Source organism: Podarcis bocagei (genome assembly GCF_964188305.1).
Source record: "Podarcis bocagei genome assembly, chromosome: 3".
Taxonomy (NCBI): Eukaryota; Metazoa; Chordata; class Lepidosauria; order Squamata; family Lacertidae; genus Podarcis; species Podarcis bocagei.
In genome coordinates, this window is record NC_138127.1 from 94,460,628 (window position 1) to 94,483,683 (window position 23,056).

At 43.2% G+C, this 23,056-nt stretch overlaps 2 protein-coding genes across 4 annotated transcripts in view; one reads left to right on the top strand and one right to left on the bottom strand.

Annotated features, from left to right (window-relative positions):
- Positions 1–1,027: 1,027 nt before the first annotated feature.
- GINS1 (GINS complex subunit 1) lies at positions 1,028–12,172 on the bottom strand. Of its 2 annotated transcripts, XM_081188861.1 has the most exons (8): positions 12,036–12,172; positions 9,398–9,750; positions 7,378–7,442; positions 5,527–5,622; positions 4,966–5,056; positions 4,123–4,239; positions 3,106–3,180; positions 1,028–2,287 (listed from the first exon to the last, which is right to left on the bottom strand). In XM_081188861.1, exons 3-8 carry the CDS (start codon positions 7,410–7,412, stop codon positions 2,219–2,221), a joined length of 483 nt encoding a protein of 160 aa, XP_081044987.1. In that variant the 5' UTR covers positions 7,413–7,442; positions 9,398–9,750; positions 12,036–12,172; the 3' UTR covers positions 1,028–2,218. The 2 variants fall into 2 exon arrangements, with proteins under 2 accessions (XP_081044987.1, XP_081044986.1); XM_081188860.1 differs by lacking the exons at positions 9,398–9,750; positions 12,036–12,172 and adding an exon at positions 8,806–9,355.
- ABHD12 (abhydrolase domain containing 12, lysophospholipase) overlaps positions 11,576–23,056 on the top strand; it is a 32,730-nt gene continuing 21,249 nt past the window's right edge. Inside the window, exon 1 of one of the 2 annotated variants that reach the window (XM_081188737.1) lies at positions 11,576–12,203. In XM_081188737.1, the coding sequence (XP_081044863.1) occupies positions 12,010–12,203 (194 nt within the window). In that variant the 5' untranslated portion in view covers positions 11,576–12,009. Of the gene's footprint in view, positions 12,204–12,318; positions 12,707–23,056 lie in introns of those variants that run through there. The other variant, XM_081188738.1, reaches the window with a different exon arrangement.

Sequence of the window (23,056 nt, forward strand, 5' to 3'; positions counted from 1 at the left end):
TTGTTTGTTTATGGACAGAGACACCATGTATCAGATTTGTAGAGTTGGAAGGAACCACTGGGATCATTTAGTTCAATCCCCTGCAATGCAGAAATCTTTTGAATGAAATACTTTGTCACTTGTACAATTTGTATACAATGAGATTACACGAACACCCTGCACTCAGCTCTCTTAGTCTTAATTCCCCTCGTTTACTGACGCACACCCACCAAACCCGAAAGTCAGTTACCCTGTTGTTATCTTTTCATTCAGCAGCCTAACAGCCCACGGATTGAAGCTGTTCTTTACCCTGTCGGTGCGACTAATCATGCTTCTATATCTTGTGCCCAGGAGGAGAGCCAAAGTCTGTGGCTCCCTGTAGTCTCCCCCAACCAGTCATCCTGTGACCAAGTATGTTATGCACAAGCTCAAGAATGGCTTACTCTTGAGTTTGATAGAAATGAGAAATCTGACATCAAGAATCACAAAACAGAGAAACCAGTAGGAGAACACTTCAATCTCCCAGGACATTCAATACAAGATCTCAAAGTAGCTGTTTTACTACAAAGGAACTTCAGAAATAGACTGGAAAGAGAAGCTGCTGAATTACAACTCATTACCAAACTTAAAACAATGGAAAAACCTGGGCTGAACAAAGACATTGGATTCTTATCTCACTATACATGACTAAACCATTTCTCACCTCCTCACCCCTTGCCTTTTCCTGTAAGACCTATTACAGTCGTTAAGAGTCGCCAACAGGCTCATCTCAGCTATCTGCCAATCTCCCATTCCCACCACCCTTCTGAGTAATACCCCTCCCCACCTTCTCACTATATAGAAGGGTCTGGCAACTTCTGTTTCAGTGTATCTGAAGAAGTGTGCATGCACACGAAAGCTCATACCAAGAACAAACTTAGTTGGTCTTTAAGGTGCTACTGGAAGGAATTTTTTATAGAAATGAGAGTGACTCATTACAAACAACCTCAATGCAGGTGAAATATCGTAACTTCTGGAAGTTTTGTGGCATATGAAATTGGAAATAAAATTCTTGATCAAATATCAGGAAATATTTAATATGGTACAATCTGGTAATTAAGGCAAAATGATATAATTTTACATCTAACCATTCAACTCTTGTACTGCAATTTATTCAGCACTATGCAGAATCCCTTTGTACAGTTCTAGACACTGCACAAACTGGAAGGGTACAGTGGATAAGGCAGTACAGATTGCCAGTAGTATGGAAAGCAAGTTCAATGAGGAAAGACTGAAGGAATTGGGTATGTTTAACTAGAGGAGAGAAAGGATGAAGGCTGACACACAGAAGATATGTTCTCTGCTGCTCCAGTGGACAGGACTAGAGCTAACAGGCTAAAGGTTCAAGCAGCAAAAAAATTTATTTAACATCTTACAAGAAACAGCTTGACATTTATTTATTTATAATGGACACAGAATTGAGGTGGGTGGTAGCTAGAGCGGGGTGCAAATCACCTCCTTCCTAGTCACCAGATAGATGTTTTGATGAGTGGAGAGGGGGTGATAAGTCTCTCCACCCAGCCAATTTGCACAAATCAGTTGTAGAAAGTGGGCATCTGTGTGCATGTGGAATGGTCACGCCCACTGCTGGCCTGCAGCCACTTGAATGCTGGTCAAGGCCTCAGGCCAAATAAAACTTAGCCCACCTCTGTTCTGTGAGTTGGAAGGAGCCTTGTAGTTCATCTACTTCAAGGCCCTGCTCAATGAGTACTATAGCATAAAAGCTTAGAGAGAAAACACAAGTGTTAGCAGCAATTAACTGCAACTTAACCAGTACCACTCCTTAAGTAACTTTATCATTACATCGTTTCAAAGGTCTTTTAACAATGCACACACTTAATAGTACAAATGTTGTGGCTTTCTTCTAAGCATGACATTTACAGTAAGACGATGTCTGGTTCATACAAAAAGGCCAGCGAATAAAAACATGATACTTCAAAATGTGTCCAGAAGTGAAGGCAAGCTATGAGCTTAAAAGAAATTCCACTTGTTTTGGGATTTAGATATTTTTAAATTGTTGATCGTATCATCTTCTTCTTTGTCCTCTTCACTAAGTATCCATGCAGTTCCCACAACAGTAACTAAGTCTCTGCAATTTTTTTCCAAAAACACAAGACACTGTGGTATGTTTCTATACTTACCCCATTTAAAATCTGCTAAAATGTTTATAGGTACTTAAATCAGTCTTGCGAACAGCAAGTTAAGAAAGGACGTGTTCCAAAATTCCTTGCCTGATTAACTGCTCGCATTTCCAGCGTGGTAAAAAATGCTGTGGGGAAGCAAACAATTTTCAAAGCTGAGGCAAACATTTGCAATCTCTCATCGTCCCCTTTATAAAGCTAAAGCTGGTCTTATTTATGGTGTAGTTAAGGTAGTAACTCCTGACTCTACCTGTACTGTTTGTTTTCAAATGAGGTCCAATAATAGAATAACCCCTGCTATTTTAGCCATAGCTACTGTAAATCCCATGTTCTGTGCATTGCTGTTATTAACACTGTTTAGAAATATGAATGATTAAGCAGTAGATAAATGTCTTAAATAAACCAACATAATGAAATGCTTTTGAATCTTTCCAGATAGAAAGTACTAAAATGGCTCCAGCGTTTTCCTTCATGAAAATGAGTAGAATGACATGAAAGCTGACAATGGTAAGCATAATGAGAGTGTGGAGGAACCATAGCACACACTTTGCATACAGAAGGTCACAAACAGACAGCTGCACCGTCTCCTTGCTCCTTCCTTCCTCGCCATGCCACTGGTTTCTTCATCAGCACTGCTGCATCCTCCTCCCAATTTTCTTGCCGTGTGTGAGATTTCCCTCACCCATCAGCCAGTGGACTTTTATAGGACAGAGGGGCAGGACAATGAAAGAATCTCAAGGGCCCATGTAAACCTGGAGTTGGCTCTGGTTCAATCTCTGGGATCTCCAGTTAAACTACTAGGCTAACTGTACCTGATCCAGTATAGGGCAACTTCCTGTATCCTAAACTGTGCCAGAAGCAGAGGAGAACCACTTCCATCTAGCTCCTTAAACAACAGGGAACCCAAATTGAGTTCTTGCTCTGTTTGCCATCTTATCATAAATACCTGGCTGTTCTTCTTCAACAGAATTGTTGTGCCATCATCAATCTCAAATTCTCCATAATCTTTCAAACACCGAACCTGTAAAAAGAAACAAATAACCATCAAATTTAAAGTACTGTCAGGAAGTCTGTGTTAAGAAAAACTAGATGTAGCAATATCTATATCTAGCAATATCTAGACAGCATATTAAAAAGCAGAGACATCACCTTGCCAACAAAGGTCCGTATAGTTAAAGCCATGGTTTTCCCAGCAGTGATGTATGGAAGTGAGAGCTGGACCATAAAGAAGGCTGATCGCCGAAGAATTGATGCTTTTGAATTATGGTGCTGGAGGAGACTCTTGAGAGTCCCATGGACTACAAGAAGATAAAACCTATCCATTCTTAAGGAAATCAGCCCTGAGTGCTCACTGGAAGGACAGATAGTGAAGCTGAGGCTCCAATACTTTGGCCACCTCATGAGAAGAGAAGACTCCCTAGAAAGGACCCTGATGCTGGGAAAGATTGAGGGCACAAGAAGGGGATGACAGAGGACGAAATGGTTGGACAGTGTTCTCGAAGCTACGAACATGAGTTTGACCAAGCTGTGGGAAGCAGTGGAAGACAGGAGTGCCTGGCGTGCTCTGGTCCATGGGGTCACGAAGAGTCGGACACAACTAAACAACAAAGCTATATGTAGACAAAAGGAGTCATACTTCCAATATATGAACGCATCAGTAAGTTTCATTTAGCTTTTTATTACCCTGTTAAACAATAGTTATTATCTGTGATAATAAACTGCAACAATTCTGTGAAAAGGTGCTGATAACACCAAGGTTGCAGGTTCAAACACTATATGGGGCTGCTGCATATTCCTGCATTGCAGGGGTTGGACTAGATGATTCTCAGGGTCCCTTCCAACTCTGATTCCTCTGCCTGCAACAAACTATTTCCAGGAACTGACTTCTTAGTACCTACATATGACTACACTGCCAATGACATCCAAATACAATAAGCCTTCCATAGTTCTAAATTTCACTTACTTCAATGTACAAACTTTTGGGGGGCTGAATGTCCTGTGTGAGGTCCAGCCCGTCTCCTCCTCCTAAAGATCTCATATAGGTAGCCAAAGACTTTTTATACTGGTTGAACCACACCACCTGGAATTATAAAAAAGTTGGCTTAATTAATCCTGAAATACTATTTTCAAACTGTCAAGCAAGAAATTACCTAAAGATTTAAAACAAAAGACATGGGGATATGAGGGGATGAATGTGCAAGTTTTGGAACTGCTTACTTCTATCTAGCCTCCTCTATAGAGCATATAGTTCGAATCTGTTCAACTTCCAAAATATTCGGAAACCAAAGTGCGGCTTCTGATTGGCTGCAGCCAACTGGAAGCTGCGGAAGCCCCGTCAGACGTTTGGCTTCCAAAAATAGTTTGCAAACCGCAACACTCACTTCCGGGTTTGCAGTGTTTGGGAGCCAAAACATTCGAGAACTAAGCTGCTCAAAAACCAAGGTATGACTGTACTCCTTTTTTGTCAATGTGCAACAGAAGAGTTATGAATTAGCAAGTAAGCAGTCCACAGTTAATATCTGACTGGGAGTGGGCTCTCCCAAGCTCTCGGGCAGATCTTTCCCAGCCCTGCTATCAGATCAGTTTATTTGGCAAAGTTGGGGGCTGAACCTGACACTTTCTACATGCAAAGCATGCGTTCTGCCACTGTGCTGCAGCTTACATTTAAATCGCAACAAGTGTCTATTTAAGTGTGCCTACATGGCTAAGTTACTCAAGATTTATGAATAATATACTCTGTATACTTTCCTTTATTTCGAGTACAATCATTGTCCTTTCAACCTATACATATAACAAATTGGCTTACTTCATCAGTCGACATGTGAAATCGGACAGCGTTTGGCAGCACACTACCATATTCCCACCTAAGCGCCCGGATGCGAAGTAAGCGGTCATACCTGAGAAAACAAACATGGTAGCATAACAAAAGTATTCATAATCAGAAATAGACATCATTTAATCCCTTAATGAATAATGAAGTGTTCTTAATCAGAATTTTATTTTAATCTGATAACTAACTCCTTAACTAATTATGAAAAAATGAAGATTTTTGCTCTGGTGTCACACAGCTCAGCTCAATGTATGGAGAATTGCAACAGTCCCTGATTTGGGATTATAGTGCCATGTTTACCAGCTCCTGGCCTGAGGCTATTCAAACTGCTCCTACGGATCACAGGAGTATTAATCACAGGGAATGATTTGCGAGGTTATATGGATAAGCCCAAACATGCAAATCCAGTGACCTTGGGAAATCCCTCTGAAATCTACCCGTTCCAGAAGTGAAGGAATAAAATCTTGGAATTGGAAACAATTTCTGAAATGCTTTTTATCTCATTTCCCTAGTCACAGATGACTGCAAGAAACTTACAGGTATGCAACAATACATCGGCGATTTCTCAGCAGAGAGCAGTGGCGAAACTTGATGGTTGGAATCAGCTCACTGTGTCCTGATTTAGCTTCATTTCTGATAACAGAAGGACAAGCTATATTACATACACTTTGAAAGCAAGAAACATAAAAGTACACATTGTGGTTAGGGGGACCACTTTAATTAGAGTGTAAACCTAGCCCTTCATGCAATGACTGCATTATTAGTTATTTTACTGTGTGCACACTGCTCTTCTCCAAAAAGCAGCTCATAACAAATCAAACAAACATCAATAATTAAAACACACAAATAATAATTATGAATGAGAATGTCAGTAAGTAAATGCATTGTAAAAATACTTGAAGGACTGCTTCTCCCCATATGAACCAACCAGCACCCTGTAATCACCATCTGAGCCTGTTCTTTATGTGCCTCCTCCATGTATGGCAACACGATAATGTGCCTCCTCCAGAGTGTGGCAACACGATAATGGGCCTTTTCTGCAGTGTCTCCTTGTTAGTGGAATGCTCTGCTCAGGGAGGCTCATCTGGCACTTTCATTACATATATCTAGCTGCCAGGCGAAAACATTTCTCTATAAGCAGGCCTTTGACTGATTAACATTCTATGGCCTTTTAAATGTGTTTGTGCAAAGGGGCTTATTGGTTTGTTTCTCTTTTATTGTGTATTTTATGTTCTCATTTTGTGTTTTTATGTTGTGAACTGCTCTGTGATCTTTGGATGGACGGTATACAAATTTAATAAAGTAAGTAAATAAATAATCTTTATTCTGCACAGAAACCCCTTCCCTTTCAGTTTTTCTGTGATCTGCAAAGTACTGTATTTGGAAAGAGAGAACTTTGTGGTGCAGGGAATGACAGGGTTGGTCTCTTCTAGCTCTAAGCCCCAGTATAAAGTTAAACAAGACTCAACCCGAGTCCTTGGGCACACACAATGGTCGTGGGGAATGGGGCATTTTTATTACTTCACAACAGGCTTTCAAGAAACCATGTTGCTTCCTCCAATGGCTGGCAAAGAAAGGATATGAAGGAGTGTTATCTCACCTCAACTTGTGGTTTAGGGAAGGCAGAAGCAGTCAAAATGTGATGTTACAATTCCTGCCTCTCTCTAAAGCCCATTACAAAGTGAGGAAGATGGATCTCAGTTAATGGTACAGCAGGCTGTAGGTATTATCTTTTCTATATAAAATATTTTATTTTTGTTTAACAGTATTATTATACATTTAAATCACTTTCAATTTTTTACATCTGAGATTACTTAAATCCCCAGACTTCCACCCCACCCTCCCCTGGCTCCCAGTTTTTTCTGTTCATTCTACTGCATCTAATTACATTTTTCAAATTCATTTTGTATCCCCTTTTTTAACTTAGGTGATATTACATTATAAGTGTTATGACAATCCTGCTAGCGTTTTTAGATATCTTCAGTGGTCTTTAAGATACTCTATAATTTCCCCCCACTCTTGTCTAAAATTTTTTAATCATCCTGGTGTCTGATCTTCACGGTCATCTTTGCCATTTCGGCATAGTCCATCACACTATACACTGGATTATGCTGCCACCAAAGTGAGAGACCAATTCCTTCCACTCTTCCACAGTATTTTCTGCATGCACCAGAGGATGTGGGAGTAGAGAACAGTCACACAAGGCTGCCTACTAAACCAAATCCAAGTCTGTTGACAGCCACAAAGTTACGTGGAAAACTCATGGTAGTTATAAAGTTGTTTCCATAATATTAAAGTCTTTTATTTCTCACTTCTGCAACTTATTTTTTAATTCTTTAGCAGAGATTTTTTTTTTTGGTCTGTTTTTCCTGAAAGAACCTTACTTACACATCAGTTTGGTTATGTTCATATAATGCTTTCATCTCCTCAAGTACTTGTCTGATTCCGTCCTCCTGGAACATGGAAAGTACCAATTTCATTAATAATTTGACATTATTACTCTGCCTAATTAAAAAAACAACACAATAAATAAAAATGCACGCCTTTTTTCCCATAAAAATTGAAGTAGCCATCAACCACAACCACAGAAATATTTATATGCAACTCAACCGACAGAAGGAGATATGCACACATATGCTAGCTTTAGTTGGCATATCACCAGTTGTAATATTTATTTAAAACATTGTAAAATAGGAAACATGTGCCAACTCTACACTCAAATATGCATACATATTTCTATTCTAGTTCTATTCCTGTCCACTATCCAGAATTTGTTTCTATCAATATTCTGAAGTTTTCCCTTTGCTTCTTTTCCTTTTGAGCTGCTAGATAAGACAATGACTAAATATTTGTACAAGATGAGTGGTTCAGCATGATTACAAGCCTCATAGAAAATACTCAGCTGTTAAGGTCATGTATAGGTTGCAGGGTATTTTCTACAGAAGCTAAAGAAGAAAAGATGCGTACAATCAACATAGCTTAGACCACTCTTTCTCTCTCCAGGTGCATCAGTGAAACATTTATTGGTCAGATGTGCATCCAAGTCAACTGCGATATACCTCAGTGCTGATTTTCAGGCGCAGTAGTCATTTAGATTTTCAGTCCAACTTTCCTCTCCGTATATTTGTAAGGTTTGTGGGGAAATGCTCCCTAAGTAAATCCCAGCAAGCTTATTCCCAAGTGAACATGCATAGGATTTCAGTCTCAGGCTGACTAGCCAACCAGATAATTAATGGGAAGCCTTTTATATTGTGGAACCTTATTTTATTGGGCAGTCAGGTACTCCCAGATCCACTCACTCAAATCATGAGGGAAATGGCTACCAAGAGTTTAGTCTGCTACCTCTTCCCACTCACCATCAAACCCTCTATCAAGGTGGGCTTTATGGCATTAACGCCAATCCAGTTCGCCATCCTCTTTGCTTTTAACAGCCAACCTCATGAAGGAATAGCCTTGTGGAGCAATCCCAGCCATCCAATCATTTGTTTGTTTGTTTCATAAAATTTATACACCGCTTGGTAGTAAAAATAAAATAAAATCGGGGGAAAATACATTAAAACATACAAGAAGTTAGAATGCTAAAGCAGGCTAAAAGCCACAGAGCCATTCCCGAGTATCAGGCAAACCCAGTCAGATGGGCGGGGTAAAATTATTATTATTATTACTAAGTAGGAACTCAGGGAAGGCTCGGTATCAAGAGGCAGGGAGGGTCCGAAGGACCCTCGCCCGCTTCTCTCACAAAAGTCCCCTCAGGGCGGCTGGGCGGCCCTTCGGAGGAGGGGGAAGGGAAGGGAGGCCGCGCCGCCAAAGGCTCACATTGAAGGAAGGAAGCTGCCCGTCGCTGGCGCGGTGGAGCTCCCGGATGAGCTCGGTCGCTTTCTCGCAGAACATGGTCGCGGCCGGACTGCTCGATTCCCCTCAGACGCGCAACGGCCTTCGCTCGGCGCGCGCGGCAGCAAGATCCGCGCCACTGAACTCCTCGGCCAATAGGAAGGCGAGGCGAGGGAGAGAAGCACCGCCTCTTACGGTACGGGAAAAGAGAAGAGACAAACTTAGCTCTCCCTCGCAGCTGTTTCCTATAGCTTGCGGCCGGCGGTTGTTTGGAATTGCAATAACTGTACACGGAGTTTCGTATCACAACCTAGCCAGTGTTTGAAACCTCTGGAGTTGTGCATACGTTTACACCGTTAGGGATTCAGCTGGCGGGAAGAGAGATCGTTGGGGATCTGATTCAGGCAACCGAATGTGTGAAACATTTCCATTGGGGAAATATCGTTTTCCACTTTCTTCCTGCGGCACCTTGCAGTGACATTCATTTCATGATTCAGCTGGTTTTGTTTCGTTTTGTAAAAAATCTCACATTGTAAGTCTTCTGTGAGATGATGATGATGATTTTTATTTAACCCACCTTTTTCTTCTTTTTAAAAGTCGCTGGTGGGAACAGATAAGCTTTGGCCAGTTTACGAACATGTCACTCCAGAGAGTTATGGCCACTCCACTGGGTTATGGCCAAAAGCAGGGCTCCTCAGCACAACCAGCGGACCTCACGTTCAGCCTCCAGCACATCTTCTCCTTCCCAGACTGAGCTTTTCATGTTGTAGATGGCTGGTGTCATCCATGGATTCCACGTGGATCTAGTGGAATGTCTCTGAGAACCAGTGTGGCCCAGCACTTAGGTGACTCAGGCCAGCTTGATGGGTTGCACATGGCTTGTGTCCATGGTGGAGACGGAGGCAGGAGACTTACAGATAAAAATGAAAACTGCTAAAAACATAGAAAAATCAATAATTGAAAAAAACAAACACTGATAGAAATAAAACTATATACATATATAAAAGCTAGCAAAAACACAGAAATAATTACACACAAAAAACCTCAGTCAATTCTCAAAAGCCTGTTGGGACCTGCTAGCAGAAGGACAAGGGGACAGCCAGATACAAATATATATGCAGACAAACACACTGGGATAGCTCAGTCAGCAGAGCATGAGACCCTTAATCTCAAGGTCCTGGGTTTTCTTCAGAAACAGTAAAGATCTAGTTACAGATGGGTAGCCGTGTTGGTCTGCCATAGTCAAAATAAAAAAATTCCTTCCTGTAGCACCTTAAAGACCAACTAAGTTAGTTCTTGGTATAAGCTTTCGTGTGCATGCACACTTCTTGTGCATGCACACGAAAGCTTATACCAAGAACTAACTTAGTTGGTCTTTAAGGTGCTACAGGAAGGAATTTTTTTATTTTGAGTAAAGATCTACATTGGGAAGGGGGGGTGTCAAATCAACTTGACCCAGCTGTTGAAGTGGGAATCAAAAACGATTGCAGCAGAGGAGGAGCCTGCTCTTAATCATGCTGGGTGGGAGCAGAGACCAGAGGGTAGCCTCCCTAGGTGTAGGAGGAGACCAGCACTGCCTGTTATTTGCTGAGAGACTGATGTAGAGGCCACACTGGGGTGGGGCTGCTGAGGTGGTGACAGATCCAGACTCCAAGGAGCATGTTACCCGAAGTTAGTGCTGCTGCAGCAGCCACAGTGGTAAGCAATGTATCCCTTAGAGGCTGGATCTGCTGCGGCTGTGGATCCTGCTGCCTGTGGCGGTCACTTCGCCTTGTCATAGGTGAGCCAGTCCTGCTGAGTGCTGTGCAAAAAGCAAAAGCTCTTGAATGCATATAGCAAAAGAGGAGGGCAGTCGGATGTCAGGTTAAAGAGCATTTAATAACAGGAACATTGGAATCATGCTGCTGGAATTTTGGAGGCACTTAGCTATTACTAGAGGTTTGGAAAATATGACCTTGCATTCAAGTTTTTATAAAGAGTATCTGCCTGCAGCATGTTTTCAGAGTGTAGCCTCTAACATGTAGGTGACTGACTACAGGTCCAAAAAACATAATAGAGTGGTACCTCGGGTTAAGTACTTAATTCGTTCCGGAGGTCCGTACTTAACCTGAAACTGTTCTTAACCTGAAGCACCACTTTAGCTAATGGGGCCTCCTGCTGCCGTCGCGCAGCCGGAGCACGATTTCTGTTCTCATCCTGAAGCAAAGTTCTTAACCTGAAGCACTATTTCTGGGTTAGTGGTGTCTGTAACCTGAAGCATATGTAACCTGAGGTACCACTGTATAATAATATAATACAGTGGTGCCTCGCAAGACGAAATTAATTCATTCCGCGAGTTTTTTCGTCTAGCGAATTTTTCGTCTTGCGAAGCACGGTGTCGGAAAAGTTTTGGAAAAGCTTCAAAAATCGCCAAAAACCTCAAAAAAGGTTACCACACCGCGTTCTATGAGTTGCTCCTCGAAGTCAAGCTGCAACTGTATTAAGGATGTTAAGAAAAAGGAAACAAACTTGCAAAAAACGCAATACGTTTTCGTCTTGCGAAGCAAGCCCATAGGGAAATTCGTCTTGCGAAGCAGCTCAAAAACCGCAAAACCCTTTCGTCTAGCGAGTTTTTCGTCTTGCGAGGCATTCGTCTTGCGGGGCACCACTGTATAATATAATATAATATAATATAATATAATATAATATAATATAATATAATATAATATAATATAATATAATATAATATAATGCCGCTATGTCGGATGGGAAGCTCAGAGTTCAGGTAAGACAAACAGTTCAGCCCTCAAGCTTGTGACTTCGCGGTTGCCCTCATTCAAAATGGCCGGGGCAGAGTGGGGCGGGGCAGAGGAAAAGGCGTTTGCAACACTGTACTGTACTCAGATATGTCTGAGGGCATCCGACGACGCGGGAGCCATATTTTTTGTGAGCAAAACAATACCATGTTTTTAAAATGAAGGCGGGGCCAGGAGGCAGTCGCGTTTGCCCTTCCCTGTGACTTAACCGCGTAGGGAGGTCAGGTGGGCCGAGGCCGCCTCTGATTGGTGGCGCCGGAGAGGCGCCGCTAGTCTTTCGGTTGCTGGGCTGTGGTTGGCATAATGTAGGGGAAGCCAGCGTCGGTTTCGGGACGGAGGCGTCTTCCCTCGAGCGGCTTGAGCTGGCACCGCCCGCGCGTTTCGCACCGCCGGCATGAGAAAGCGGAACGAGTCCGTCACCTTGGAGCATGAGCGCTTCGCCTCCTCCGCTCCGGCAGCGGCTGCCGCGTCTTCCTCCTCCTGCTCCTCCCAGCAGCCGGATAAGGGCTTCAGCTTGAGACCGAGCCTGCGCCTGCCTGGTAGCTCCCGGCCCGCCGCCGACTCTGGCATGAAGCGAACGCTCGGCAGGTGAGGCGACCCCCCCCCCGCCGGCCCCCGTCGCTATGGCAACCCCTCCATCTTCTCTTCAACCGCCAGCCCGGCCTCGGCCTTCCCCGTTTCCATGGCAACGGGCGGCCCGCTGGACGTCGCCGAGCCTTCTGACCCTTTCAACCGCCGCCTCTTCTCTCTGCCCCCCCCCAAGAAAAACCCTCACACGGGGGCCTGGCATTACTATGGCAACCCTCCCGAGCCCCGTCGCCAGCCGCCATAGCCCCGAGCGATTCATACTGGAATGCCCTTGGCTGTGTTCTTCTCCGTCCGCCTTTTTGTTCTAGGTTACGGGAGGGGGGGGGCGAAGGCGGCCCTTGCGACGGAATGAGCCCCTGCCTGAAGGGCTTGTCTGGTTTGCTCGTGAAAGGGTCGGAGGCCTTCGCTGCTGGGTGTTCCCTCCCCTATTGCTGCAATGGGTTCACCGAGTGCGGCTGCAGGCCAAGAAGAGGAGGGTGTGTTAGAGCCGGACGGCGATTCAGGTTTGCGGAGGATAGCTGTTTTCGTGGGGTGGGGGTGGTGGGGTTCGATATGGCTTTGAAAAACAGAGCTCTGATATGTTTTAGTCGACCTCGAATGGTGTTTATCTTTACTTATAAGCATATTGCTTTGCTGCAAAATGGGTTATCGGTTACAAACCTTTTATGAATGAACTACTGTATCTTCACACCCCCCCCCGAAAAATATTGAAAACTATGTGCCCTTGACCAATGGGAGGATAGGGGGAGATTTTCCTTTCTCCCTCCCCCTCCTCCTTGCATCCTGACTCAGCTTGTCAACAGCGCATATTTTAAAACGCACACAATCGTTTTTCTTTTCCCGTTCTGTATTTTAAATTGCAAAGTGTTAGAGAATAGTAAATGATGGGGGTGAGGGTGGTCAGAGACTGATGAATGAGTGGAGTACCAGTCAGCTAGCAGCAGAGGAAGAGATTAAATGAGAAAATGCTTGCCTGTTATATTGCTGGAAAGGGACTTTGCCTTTGTACACATTACCAGTTTAAAAGACAATACAGTGGTACCTCGGGTTACATATGCTTCAGGTTACTGGCGCTTCAGGTTACAGACTCCACTGACCCAGTAATATTACCTTGGATTAAGAACTTTGCTTCAGAATGAGAACAGAAATCGTGCCGCGGCGGCAGCAGGAGGCCCCATTAGCTAAAGTGGTGCTTCAGGTTAAGAACAGTTTAAGGTTAAGAATGGACCTCCAGAACGAATTAAGTGCTTAACCTGAGGTACCACTGTTTATATAATCTGTGCTTCTCCTCTTTGTCACCTTTATTAAAGGGGTGGAGGTGCTGGAGGTCAGCACACTGAGACCTTCATATTAATCCCATGCATGTTTATTTGGTAGAAAGTCTTATTGTGGTTAGGAGGGACAAGGGACTAGGGCTTGCTGATCAGACAAGTGCTAGTAGATAAATAGGTACCGCTCCTGCCGGAAGGTAAACAGCATTTCCATGCGCTGCTCTGGTTCTCCAGAAGCGGCTTAGTCATGCTGGCCTCATGACCCAGAAGCTGTACGCTGGCTCCCTCGGCCAATAAAGCGAGATGAGTGCTGCAACCCCAGAGACGTCTGCGACTGGACCTAATGGTCAGGGGTCCCTTTACCTTTACCTTATTGTGGTTGCTGGGACTTGCTGCAAGTAATTAGGCATGGTGAATTCACAGCTGTCATCACTGACCTTCCAAGCCTTCAAATCTCAAGTAACCATTAATCAATAATCTCTGACGGTAGATTTAAAGTAGAAAAGATTAATTAAATCTCAAATAAATATAAAATGTAAGGTGTCCTCTGAGCATGTCCTATTTTAGTTGCAGTCCTCAACGGAATCTCTGGTGCCACCAGAGTGAACATTAGTTTGAAGATGTTGCCTCACAAACCCCATGCATGGGAGTAGTTGTAGTTAAATAATAATATAGCTGTCTCCACAATCCTGTTTATTCTGCATCCCACACACTCCCACTGCTGTTTGGGAAGCGGTGTACACACATTAGCCACAATCCACATCTATTCTGTTGTTTCTTATGTAAAACTATGTTTTGAGTTATTTCCCCCCCAAACCAGCTTTGATCTGGATTGAGAAAAATAATGATCTAGCTTTGTTTTATGTTGCTAATGTGTACAAAGCCAAAGCCCCTGTTCAGCATCATATTAGCAAATGTTTTCTCATTTCATCTTTTCCTCTGCAGCTAGCTGACTAGTCCTCTCTACACTGTCATCAGTTTTTGACCACCTCTTCCCTGCAATTTATACACACTGCAATTTATAAGTGCTCTAGAACTTGGTGATGATTATCTTTGTTTTTAATTCTCACAGCAACCTGTGAACAAGGTTAGTCTAAGGCCTGGTCAGGCCATGTAGCAAACTTCAGAGTTTAGCAAGGAATGAGCCTGGGTGCCTGCATGTCAGATCCATCACTTCATCTACAATTGAACTCTATCAAATAAATGTGTGTGGAGAAATCCAAGAATTTCTCTCACAAAGATCACTTCTCAACAAATGAAATTATCACTCAATAAGCACTTGAAGAACATACAGTGCAATCCACTGCATGTTTACTTGGAAGTAAGCAGCACTGAGTTCAATAGAACCTACGTACTTCTCAGTCACATAGGATTATAAGCTTCATATATGTACAAAAGAGTCATAATCTGTAGAGAAGTCATTTTTCTGGGATCCACCAGTGGCATGTGCACAATATGTGGTGATGCACAGAAGGGCCTACTCTGTTGGTACCCTGATTGTGGAGTGTCTTTCCAGTGAAATAATTCCTAGTACCAACACGTTTAGCATTTTTCTACCTACTAAAGAGTCTCATGTTTGCATTTGTAGGTCATTAGAGTGTGTGTTGGATGGATAGGTTAAGCTTTAATTTTGTATTTTTAGCATTTCTTGTGGTTGCGTTGATTCGTAGTTTTTTATTATTTTAAATCGGTCTTGTGAATGTTCTAGTGAATTATATATTGTACCCTTTCATCTTTTTTTGATGAAACATGGGTTAAAAGTACCTTTAATAACTGACAATTTCAGAGCTATTTCAGGACAGTTCTCTCAGGCTTCCTTTACGTTTACCAAGTTGTCCTAAGGTTTCTTTGCTTCTGGTATGAATGTAATTCATTATGCTGTTGTAAATTTTCTGTTTCAATTCCTCTTTGAGTTCAGGCATTATTAACAATGAATACTTAAAGCAGAAACACCATAAATATTTATTTAAAATATTTATAATACTACCTTTGCTGAATAAAAACAAGATTTATATATTCCCTCAAACAGATTTCCAAGTTTTCCCTTTCGGGATTTTTAATTTTGAGACCAGTTTAATTCAATTTTATTTTGAAAATTTTTGGTGAACCTTTCCTGCTTCTATAAATTGGTGCACAGGCTTATGTGTAATCCTGAAAAGTGAATATAGTTTTGCCTCACTTAGTCCATGGAAGACATCTTGGAGCTTTCCCTGTGCAATAAGAAAGTATTCTTTAAAATGAGTGGAGGTTCAACCATTTTTAAAATCTAGATATATATAAATTGCTTTATCAGAGTCAATCCATTAGTCCACCAATGTCTACTCTTAAAAGCAGTGTCAGAATTCTCTTTCAGAGATGCTTTCTGTGGAACTTTAACAGGACATGGAATCTGGGCTTTAAAATGTTTGTGAAGCATGTGCTTCACATGCTTCGGTAAATCAGTAAAGTCTTGGGAGAGTTTTCTACTGGAGATGTAAATTGTTTTGGTTATTTTACATTCCCTTTGTACCACTGAGCTTTCTATACCTTATTTGCCAATCAGCCTTGTTAAACTATCTTACTTTTGAGTCTCATTATCTCAGTCTGACACTGATCAGAGTTTGGCATCAGTATAAATAATGGGGTGGTTTGGATGTAATGCTAAACCATAGTTTAGTGTTACGAGAAAAAGCCACAAAGAGCCTTAGACTTGTTTGCTCTCCCCTCTTCCTCTGGTGTATCCATGAGGATGACTTCCTACAACCTCTGTGTTATTTGAACCCAAGTAAACTGGTTCAAAAAGCTAGCACCAAACTGTAATTTATAAAGCTTGCTTGTTTCAACCTGCCATAGTTAAAATTAGCCACCATTTATGGTTTGGACAATACACTGAACTGCTGGTTAATCTAAAAGGGAAGCAGAAGCTTCTGATCTTGAAACCATGCTGGAGGAGGAGAAGAGAGTACTGTCCCAAGACTCATTGAAGCTTGTTCTCTGAACGCAAAACCATTATTTAGTTTTGTGTAGACACAGCCATTAAGTAGCTTGAATTGTCTCTGTACTTAGCCTTCTATAGCTTACTTGTGTGTACTTTTTCATTGTCTGGCAGTGAAGTACAGAGGGCATTAAAAAAAATACATATGTGATCTTTTTCATGCAATCTATAGTGGAAACCTTTCTTAAGAAGTCCAATACTCATATCATAGCTGAACCTGCTGCTGGAAAAACAAATGTACAAACAAATGCATGTGTAGTGTTAGGATTACTGAATGGATGACTTTGAAATCAACCACAGTAATGATCTGGCACAGTATTTGAAACTTGATTTTTACAAGATATAAAAGTCCTTCAATATGCTGCTGCTGTTTGCCCTCAAGCCTTTCCACCTCTTCGTAGGCTACTTGTTAACTGCATATTTTTCTAAGAAACTTGGGCTTTCCTGTGCTTCTGTGAGGACTATTTCTCTGTGTCCCCCCTCCCCTTGCTGTAATGTAGGAGAGGAGGAAAATATGTTTGGTACTGAGGACCATATCTGGAATAATATACTATGTAGGGCACAGCTTTGTATGCATTACTTGTAGCTAACTTCTGCAATTTACAAAAATCTTATCAACTTGATGATGACAAACTACAGTTGGCAGAGGTGTTGCTTCTTACAATATTTTATTTAGATATTTTCCTTATATGAGAAACTTGAGCCAGCCTTTTGAAAAATCAGCAGGCTCTTAAATCATTAGCTACAAAAACCATGGACTTTTAATCATTCCAGTTGCCTTCATATCCTTTAGTATGTTTTTCTGTCACATTTTTAATTTCCCAGTCATGAAGACTGGATTCTTACTATGAAATCAGTAAATTACATTCTACAAGGTCCTTTGTATCATGTAGATGCATCAGTTATGTATGTACCGTATTTTGCGCCCCATAAGACGCTCCGGCCCATAAGACGCACCTAGTTTTTTTGGGGGGAAATAAAGGGAAAAAATTATTCCCCCCCCAGGCGCGGGGCTGGGGCAGCCCGAGCTTCCCCCGACCCCAGCCCCCAAACAGGCAGTTCTCTGCAAGCCGTGGGAGCCCAGCGGTGGTTCCCGCTGCTTGAGGAGAGATCCGCGAAGCCTGCACGTGCTGGGATCAGCGCTTGCAGGCTTCGGGATGCCTGCAACTCTCCCCAAGCAGTGGGAACGTTCCCGCTGCTTGGGGAGAGATCCGCGAAGCCTGCGCGTGCTGGGATCAGCGCGCGCAGGCTTCGGGATGCCTGCAACTCTCCCCAAGCAGTGGGAACGTTCCCGCTGCTTGGGGAGAGATCCGCGAAGCCTGCACGTGCTGGGATCAGCGCTTGCAGGCTTCGGGATGCCGGCAACTCTCCCCAAGCAGTGGGAACGTTCCCGCTGCTTGGGGAGAGATCCGCGAAGCCTGCACGTGCTGGGATCAGCGCTTGCAGGCTTCGGGATGCCGGCAACTCTCCCCAAGCAGTGGGAACGTTCCCGCTGCTTGAGGAGAGGTCCGCAAAGCCTGGAGAGCGAGAGGGGTCGGTGCGCACCTACCGCTCTCGCTCTCCAGGCTTCAGCGAAAGCCTGCATTCGCCCCATAAGACGCACCCACATTTCCCCTTCATTTTTGGAGGGGAAAAAGTGCGTCTTATAGGGCGAAAAATACGGTAGCTTGTTTTTGGTCATGTCTTTTGTTTACTTTGTCCTCCAAAAATATACTGTTAACGTGTTCATGTAGCTGGCAATACAGCTTGATCAGCTTTATAGTTCAGAGTGAAATAAAGGAAGCAAATTTGATATGCTTGAGATGAGGTTACAGTAAGCCCTATTTATTTTATTACTTTAGGGGGTCAAAATAAAACTTGTTTCTACGATATAGATGGAGTCCCCCCCCCCAACTGACACTGTGAGGGTGTGTGTATATCTGTTTTTCAATACTTCTTTGTTTCTATGTATTGGCAGGCTTTGTTATAGCGTTTTGTATTCTGAGTATTCCTTTTTTTACTACGTTTCTTGACCACACATGAACATGTTGTGTACTGTGTCTGGAAGTGGGTTTTTTTCCTCCAAAATCTCTGTGTTACTTATAGGACATCATCATCATCCTAAAAAAATCAAGCTTTTAAATGATATTGTTGCAGTTAAGATACTGATTGCCAAGGGAACTTCATGAGCATTCCTAGCTAGGCAAATGAGAGGGCCATCGTGCTCCTATCCTCTGCAATCCAAACTTAATCTCCTACTTTCTAAAATGGTTCAGTCTGTCTTAGTCATAAATTCTTTCAAATCCTTCTTTGAAATTTACCTTTATCTGCAAAGCCTTTTCATAACCCTTATTTCTCTCCCCCCCCCCCAAATGAAACCCAAGTATGTCTAACTTCATCTACATCTATTTATGTTTTACTACCCTGGCCTCTCATTCTCCTCTCTGTTTTTCCCTTGGGAGTTCCTTGAGAGGCCCTACTTTTTGCTTATGTTGTTCTGTAAATTGTCGTCTGTAGCAATAACACTAATATTTTTGTTTACATGCAGTTAAGAAATGCCCAAACGTTACTTTGTTTTATTATTTCTACATGGTTTACATGCAATTAAGAAAATCTAGATGCTAAGTCTTCATTTTGCACTGTTTTGACTTGTGGACACACAAAGACGAGACAACAAAGTCCTTTGGCTGCTGAAGAAGAGCCAAAAGGAAAAATAAATCTTAAACTATTCCCTACAGTCTTTGTTTCTCCATCCCCAAAGTGTCATAGTTGCTACCACCATTGGGAGTAATTATTCAGTGTTTGTGCAAAGGGCTTTAAATAGCTAAAGCAATTGTTGTTTGGAACAGAGACAATAGGTGTCTTGCAGGGCAGCATGCTTTGCATGCAGGAGTTTGCAGGTTCAATCCCTAGTATCAAGGCTGATGGAAACACTTATCTGAGACCCCAGAGAGCCACTTCCAGTTAGGCAGATGATACTGAGCTAATCACCAGTAACAGACGCACAAAAGCACAGGGGAGCCCATTCCTCCTCCACTTATGATCTTTTAGCAGCAAAAGTGGGCCAACTTCATTCCCCAAAGGGATCTTTCGGGTCGGAAATTGGATTTTAAGGGTGCATACCCTGTTTTGGCCAGAAAGTGGTAATGGGGGAGTCAGCTGTTCTTCATCAAAGCCCACTTTAGCATCTCAGATGCATTTTGGTAATGCGTAAAGGTAAAGAGACCCCTGACCATTAGATCCAGCCACAGACGACTGGGGTTGCGGTGCTCATCTCGCTTTATTGGCCAAGGGAGCCAGCGTACAGCTTCCAGGTCATGTGGCCAGCATGACTAAGTCACTTCTGGCGAACCAGAACAGCGCACGAAAACACCATTTACCTTCCCGCAGGAGTGGTACCTATTTATCTACTTGCACTTTGACATGCTTTCGAACTGCTAGGTTGGCAGGAGCTGGGACCGAGCAACAGGAGCTCACCACATGGGTCGCCCCCCCCCCCATTGCTTGGAGCCAATTCTTAGGTTCCTCTGGGGCCAAAGCTTAGGCAGAGAACTGTTAAAATGGCTGGCACCCTTTCTCTTTTAGGTCATACTGACTAATATAGGTGTTTGTGGACTAGTATGTGTTACAGGCTGGTTTGCCCTAAAGGTGTCCTTTAGGTCTTATGTTCTCTGTGGTTTTGGCAGATTGGCATGCCTGACTGCTGATCTATAAGAGATGGCTTATCTGTCTGGCACAGGACCAAGGTTTAGGTCTGAGTCACAAGGCAAAAGGTTGATTATTAGCTATGAAATAAGATTCAAATCATAATTGGGAGTGGGTGTTAAATACTAAAAGGTAATGATAGTTGATGAAGCTGTAGGATGAGTCAGTCAAAGTCTAGGACTCAGTAACCTGGAAACTGGGGTCAGAGGGAGGTGTACAACAGACAGTCTGGTTCATCTCGGGCTAGAGTCCAATGACAAATAGAAATTAATATGAATACACAACCAGGTCCTTTTATATAATTGCCTATGGAGCTCTGGTTCTTGTCTCACCTCTTTATTACTTCATGGAGCCAGTGGAAGATTGTGAGAGATCAGGTTGATGGTGATGGCTGGCTTAGGTTAGGCAGTTCTCATCTCAGTAGTGAGAAATCTTTTTGCCACCATTTGGGTTGTGCCCTCAGAAAAGAAACAAATAATAATTGAATAGGAATAGTGTATGTTTGTGTGTGTAGTTATGATGCTGCAGAGCATGTGCTTAACACGCTATTTAAAATGCTTCCTGATCTGAATATATACATATAAAGTTGATTTATACTGACTTTCATTCCGTAACACTATGTATTTATTCTCTCTGGCAGCAGTTCTCGCAATATGGAAACACTTAACTGGAAAAGCAAGTGAGAGTCTGTATACAAAGGAGTTTGCTCTGCACTGCTGAGCTATGACTTTAAGCATAGTTTAAGGGTAAAATGCTGTGTTGTAAACTAATAGTGAGTACGAACTCCTGGGTTATTCAGAATCTGTATACTGTATTTACTTTGTTATTAACAATGCCTAATAGATTTGACATTCAGTAGTCTCTTAGGACGAGTAATTCACCTGTGTTTGTGTGCAAGAGAGAATCTTCATTATATGAATTAATTGCTCTAAAATGTACAGCAGGTGTGGTGGGGGACCAATGTATTTCCTCAGTTATGGACTACATGAGAGTCAATAAACTGAAACTCAATTCAGCTAAGACTGAGACACTGTTAGTGGGTGGTTTCCGAATCTGGGTGGATGGGAGGTAGACTCATGGTACCATAGATCTGTAGAGTTGGAAGGGTCCCTGAGGGTCATCTAGTTCAGCCCCCCCTACCATGCAGGAATCTCAACTAAAGCATCCATGACAGATGGCCACCCAGCTTCTGCTTATAAACCTCCAAGGAAGGATAGACTACAACTTCCTGAGGGAGTCCGTTTCATTGTTAAACAGCTCTTACGGTCAGAAAGTTCTTCCTGATGTTTAGTCAGTATCTCCTTTCTTGTAAACTTGAAGCCATTGTTTTGGGTCCTACCCTCCAGTTCCCTGTTCTTGATGGGGTTACAGTTGTTCTGAAAGAGCAGATACATAGCTTAGAGCAGTGTTTCCCCACCTTTTTTGGGCAACGGCACACCTGTTTAATCAAAAAAATCTCGCGGCACACCACCATTACTGCCCCGTGATGTCAGCGCGCAGCGTCACGCCGGGAGGGACACACGAAAGTGAAAGTTTTCACTTTTTTTCCCTCCCCCTTGCCGGGGAACCTCCAAGCTTTGGGGGTGGGGGTGGGGAGGCAGCAGAGCGAGGGACTGAGGGACGGCGGCAGCTGAGGCGGCGGCTGTTGTGGTGGTGGCGGCGATAGCGGGCGGAGGAGGGGGCGGCGGCGGGAGTTGCTGCTGCTGCTGTTGCTGCTGCTGCCCGGACATGCCGGCCTCCTCCTCCTCCGCTGTCTCGCGCTCCTCCATTTGCATGCGCTGCCCCGCCGCTCGGCACCACCACCGCGGAGCCGCCCCGGCTCGACGCGGATCCTCGCTGCCGCCGCCTCTCACCGCCCGACTCGCCCGCCTCCCTCCCACGGCACACCAGCCGATGTCTCACGGCACACTAGTGTGCCGCGGAACACCGGTTGGGAAACACTGGCTTAGAGGTACTCCTGGAGCCATCCCTGTTGCTTGAGGCTCAGGTGCTCTCTGTGTCACGGTGTGCCTTTCATCAGTTTTAGCTGGTGGTCCAGCTACATCCCTATCTGGACAGGGATAGCCTGACTTCTGTTTATGCTCTGGTAACCTTTAGGTCAGATTACTGCAATAACTTACATAAGGTGATGCCTTTGAACGCGATTTGCAAACTGCAGTTGGTGCAGAATTTGGTGGGAGGTTGCTCACCAGGGCAAGATGGTCAGAGCACATAACACCAATCCTAGCCTGACTACATTGGCTACCAATTAGTTTCTGGGCCCAATTTAATGTGCTGATTTTGACCTATAAAGCCTCATGTGGTTCAGGACCCCAATACCTCAAAGACTGCCTTTCCCCATATGAACTGACCCAGGCCTTGCAGTCATCATCTGAGGTCCTTCTTTGTGTGCCCCTTTGAGAGGTTTGGAGGGTGGCAACACAATAAAATTCCTTTTCTGTGGTGGCTCCTCTCTTGTGCAATGCTTTCTCAAAGGAGGCTTACCTGGCACCATCATTACATAGCTTTAGGCATCAGGAAAAAGCATTTATTTTTATCCAGTGCCTTGGCTCTTAATTATCTGTAGCATCCTTGTGTGGGTGGGATGTTTTAATCCTGCCTTTTAAAAATAGAATTATCTTTTAGATTTTTCTTTGGTTTTCTTTCATGCTGGTGTTAATGTATATGTGTGTTATGTATTGTAAGTTACTTTGAGTTACCTTAATAAAAAAGTGACCAATAAATATAGCTTATAGAGACTAAAGGTAACGGAGTCATAAGATGTAATTGCAGAAGAACCCCAAATCCTGCTAAGTCAGTATTTTTTACAACCGGCAGGCTGCAACAATAAGGGAAGTATAGCATGTGCATTATAGATTGCATTCTTAGTGGACACATTAACTTTTACAGTAGGTTGAAAAATATTTCAAAGGTTGAATTACTGA

What these genes read in the sequence shown, in the direction of transcription:
- GINS1 (XM_081188860.1), bottom strand. Translation starts at nt 8,880, where the DNA reads ATGTTCTGCGAGAAAGCGACCGAGCTCATCCGGGAGCTCCACCGCGCC. An exon ending in GGCAGCTTCCTTCCTTCAAT is followed by an intron (nt 7,443 to 8,805) that starts GTGAGCCTTTGG and finishes TCCATGTTCCAG; the next exon opens with GAGGACGGAATCAGACAAGT. An exon ending in TGTTGAAGAAGAACAGCCAG is followed by an intron (nt 2,288 to 3,105) that starts GTATTTATGATA and finishes GCTTCCCCACAG; the next exon opens with CATTTTTTACCACGCTGGAA.